This window comes from Trichechus manatus, unplaced genomic scaffold (assembly GCF_000243295.1).
Source record: "Trichechus manatus latirostris isolate Lorelei unplaced genomic scaffold, TriManLat1.0 scaffold00253, whole genome shotgun sequence".
Lineage (NCBI taxonomy): Eukaryota > Metazoa > Chordata > Mammalia > Sirenia > Trichechidae > Trichechus > Trichechus manatus.
Window position 1 is genome coordinate 2,409,012 of NW_004444189.1, and position 4,816 is coordinate 2,413,827.

The following is a 4,816-nucleotide window of genomic DNA, read 5'->3' on the forward strand; positions in this document are numbered from 1 at the left end:
TATTGACACCTCTTTTGAAATTAAAGAATACTTGTTTTTATTTACTGTAAATGATATATGAGTATTTAAAATACATAGAATAGTATAAAGAAGAAAATAAGAATGAACTATCATTTCTAACATCCATAAATAACCATTATTTACACTTTGATGTGTTTTTCTATTTTTTCCTATGTCTTTTTTTAAATGTAGCTGAAATAATGTACATTTTTTTGTTTTTTTTTTTTTACTTTATATCAGTAATATTTTCCCTTGCCAGTTTAATTTCTTTATATACGGAATTTTTAATTGTGGCAAAGTTCTCACAGCATTTTTGTAGTAAGATGGGTTATAAATAAATAGAAATAGAAAATAAAATCTTCATAATTTTCTGTCTTATTTAAAACTTTAAACTGATTAACCCATGAACCCAGGGTCCTTGTCCTGATGGAGCTTACACATCTAACCACATGAAAGTGCTGGTCTCACAGGATTTTCTTTTTTATCTTTAAAAAATTTGATATATAAGAAATGACATTTAAAAAATGCTAATTATTAATTTCTCTTTTTACTATAGAGAATTTTAGTTGCGATATCTCTATTTTTGAATTTGAGATTTTCTTTACCCTCCAGTATGCCACCCATTTTAAAAATGTTCCATTGGCAGTTGACAAATAACCATGCATTTCCTCTTTGTGTTGAGAATTAAGTTCTGTATGTATATTAAATCAAACTTGTTAATTGTATTATTGTAATCTCTATGTCCTTATTTTTGTTGTTTGTTTTCTTAGTCTGTGGAGTTCTGAAGGAGAAGCATAATCTTCCAGAATGATTGTTGTTTTGTTTTTACTTTTATTTTTATTTCTAGGAGCTTTTGCTGTTTATATTCGGATGATGTTGATGATGCTAAAATGTTAATGACCATTTCACTTTCTTTGTACTTAATTCATTTATTTAAAAAAAAAAAAAGTCTGCTTTGTCCTGAGGCATTTTGCCTTGAATTCTAGTTTCTTTGATACTATTACTTCTCCTGCTTTCATTTTGTTCATATTTTTCTGGTAAACCTTTGACTGTCCTTTTATTTTAAATGTTTTTGGATTTTATTTTAATTGTATCTTCTATCAATGTAAAAATGGCTAGGTTTTGACTTTTTTAAGAGAGATACTCTGTCTTTTAATAGGATAGTTGAACCTATCCATATTTTTCAGTAATGTTTTAATGTATACTTCTCCAGTTATAAGAGAGGTTGAGATTTAACATTAAAAAATTCATTATTACTGCAATTTATTTTGTGAATTATTTGCTCATATTTTTGCTCATTTATCTTATAGGATGTAAATAATTCATGTGATCCTGAATTAATCCTTTGTATATTTGTCTTATTTTCACTTATTGTGTTCTTGATATGCAAATGGTTAAGATTTTTATGAGGGTCAAATTTATTGACTTGTCCTTTTGTAACTTCTTATATTATATTCTCAGAAAACAAGCCTGTCGATCTGTTTCTGAAAGGTCAGAACCTTGGAAACCGTATGGAGCACAGGTCTATTCTGACACACCATAGGGTCGCCATAAGTCGGAATCGACTCGATGGCAACCAACAACAACAACAACATATCACCCTTTAAGGAAGTTCGCTGTAGGCCTGACCAGATTTTTTTTTTTTAATCAAGTTAAGAATATATTCCTAACTTATTTTAATGTACAACTATAGAATAAATGGTCTGAGAACTTATTTTCTATTTTTGTGTTTACTTGAAAAATCTTTTTGTCTTATAGGATGTCCAGCTAAAAGTAAAAACCTACTTGCTTGGAACTGACTTGTCTATATTTAAATATGATGATTTCATCTTTGTCTTGGACATAATCAGCAGGTAGTGTTGAGTTTTTACTTGTCTTATTCTTTAGCTTGATTCATTCAACCATGATAATTGAAGAAATAATGAGTCAGTAAGTTATGTATAACTCGTTCATAGAAATGAAGATATGCGTAGATTCATAATGGCTACTAGGTGTGTGTGTGTTTTACTGTCTTCTCTTCATGTTTGTAAGCCATATTAGATTTGAGATCTTTAGAATTTCCTCAAAGACTGAAATTTCTATGATTTGTTATTTTTGGAAAAAAAAAAAAAAAGAAATGTGGGCTTTATTTCTCTTTAATAATGTTGCTGAAATTTACACAAACTTTTCTAAAATAAACTTTATTGAACTAGGTTGATGCAAGTTGGAGAAGAATTTTGTGGTAGCAAGTCTGAAGTTTTACAAGAGTCTATTAGAAAACAAAGTGTCAATTATTTCAAAAACTACCATAGGTAAGAAATCTAATAAAAATATGAATGAATTGATTTAGATAATAGGAATACTTTTGTCTAATGCTTAATTTTATAGCATTAATTAGTTTAAAACAGTTACTTCTAAATTGGAACAAGTATGCTCTTTGTAGCTCTTTTTAAGATGGTTAAGGAATTTCACCAAAAGTATCATAAAATTTCCTTATTATTTCTTCATTGTTGATCTTAATATGTTCTTTGTCTTAAAGGACTCAAAATATTGAGCTCATTTCTTTGTGGATGAAAGATGATTATTATATACAGGGCCAGAAAGAATTCGCCCAGTCTTTTATGACATCATACGTGGTCTGTGCTATAAGGAAGTTAAATCATTAGAGACAGCATACAGTGAGGGGGTGTTTGAAAGTATCTGACTTTTAGGTAGTAAAAGGTCTTCTAGAGAAGACACGTGATATTCAGAATCTAGCTACAAAGCCAAGATTATGTACTAAATTGCTTCACAAAGACAATATCAGCAACTTAAAAGAAGGTATCTATAAATCTACAGACATTAAACAGATAATATTAGATGATATGAACAACTTTATACTAATAAATTTGACAATTTAGATGGCATGAACAAATTTTTTCTAAAGCCAAACTTAATAAACTGACAAAATAAAATATCAGGAACCTGAATAGTTCTGTGTCTTTTATAGAAATTGAATCTGTACTTCAAAATATTTTTACAAACCAATCTCCAGGCCCGCTGGTGTCACTGGTAAATTCTACCAAATATTTAAGGAAGAAATAATACCAAGCCAAACTCTTTCAGAGAATAGAGAAAGAGGAATGCTTTACAAGTTATTTTATGAGGCCAGCATAACACTGATACCAAAACATAACAAGGACATTACAAGAAAGGAAAATTACAGGCTAGTATCTCGTAAGAACATAGGTGCAAAAATCCTGAACAAAATATTGGCAAATGAACTCCAGGGATATCTAAAAATGATAATACATCTTGAAGAGTTAGGATTTATTGCACAAGAGCAAAGTTGGCTAAACATTAAAAAAATTAATAAACTTTAATTTACCAACTAACAGAATACAGGAAAAATACCATAATGATCATGTTAGTAGATGAAGAAAAAATGTTGATGTTTTTAAAAAATCATGTTTGTGTGTAATTTTTTCTTTCAACCTAACTATGACCGTATATTTAAAGTGTACCTTTTGTAAACAGCAAGAAGGTTTGTTGTCGTTTCTTTAGATTCAGCCACACACAATTTTTGTGTTTTGATTGAACTGCTCTTTCCATTTACATTTAACGTATTTATTGATACGTTGTTCGTTGGTCGGTGCTGTCAAGTCAATTCCAACTCATAGTGACCTGATAGAACAGAGTAGAACTGCCCCATTACAGTTTCCAAGGAGCAGCTAGTGAATTCGTACTCCCGACCTTATGGTTAGCAGCTGAGCTCTTAACCACTACTCCAACAGGGCTCATTTTTTTTGTATAGTTGAGTTTAAACCCACCATGTCATTGTTTGATTTCTAAAAGTCCTTTTTTTTTTTTTAACTTATTTTCTCTTACTGGTTTCTTTTGGATTTAGCAAATATATTTTGATACCGTATGTTTTTTTTCTTCCATTATCTGTTTATTTATATATTCTTGTAGTGGTTACCATCAACATTCTTGTATGCATTCCTGCTCTGTTATAGTCTACCTTAGGTCATAAACTTCCAGAATATACTCGACCCTCTGAATCCACAGATTCTGCATCCGTGGGTTCAGCCAACCATGGATGAAAAATATTTGGGAACAAAAAGAAGTTCCAAAAAGCAAAACTTGAATTTGCTGCACACCGAGCACTATGCTGAGTCCATGCCAATGAAATGATGTGTAGGCATACCCTGCTGTAGCCTACCACCTTTTCACAGATCCCCAGTCTCTCTCCAGCACTTGTTGTTTGAGCATTATTCGCCTTCTGTCTTGTCCAGTATTCCCTAAACAATACAGTACTGTATAACAACTATTTACGTAGCATTTACATTGTATTAGGTATTATGAGTAATCTAGAGATGGTTTATGGTGTTTGGGAGGATGCATGTAGATTATATGCAAATACTACGCCATTTTATATAAGGGACTTGAGGATACACAGATTTTGGTATCCAAAAGGGGTCCTGAAATGAATCTCTCACTGATACTGTAATGCATTAACTGCATTTACCTTCTCTCACCCTTTTTTGCTGTTGTTGTCATAAACTTTTACTTCATATATTATTTTCTATATATTATATGTTGTATGTATAATGCCATATATATACATAATATTGTGTATATATATTACATTTGTATATTTTTTATGCTTAGAGTTGATTGAGCTTCTTCAGTCTGTGAGTTGGTATCTTTTATCACTGTATTAGTTTTATATTACTGTGTAATGAACTACCATGAACTTAACAGCTTGACACAATACCCATTTACTATCTCACAGTTCTGTAGATAGAAGTCCAAGTGGACTTGTCTAGGTTCTCAGCTTAGAGTCTGTTTTAGTTAT

The 4,816-nt window shown here is 30.6% G+C and overlaps 1 protein-coding gene across 2 annotated transcripts in view; it reads left to right on the forward strand.

The window, feature by feature from the left end:
- Positions 1 to 4,816, forward strand: part of VPS50 (VPS50 subunit of EARP/GARPII complex) — a 109,048-nt gene that overhangs the window by 55,339 nt on the left and 48,893 nt on the right. For both annotated transcript variants that reach the window (XM_023724631.1, XM_023724632.1), the window contains exons 11-12: positions 1,759 to 1,853; positions 2,193 to 2,291. In XM_023724631.1, the coding sequence (XP_023580399.1) occupies positions 1,759 to 1,853; positions 2,193 to 2,291 (194 nt within the window). The remainder of the gene's footprint in view (positions 1 to 1,758; positions 1,854 to 2,192; positions 2,292 to 4,816) is intronic.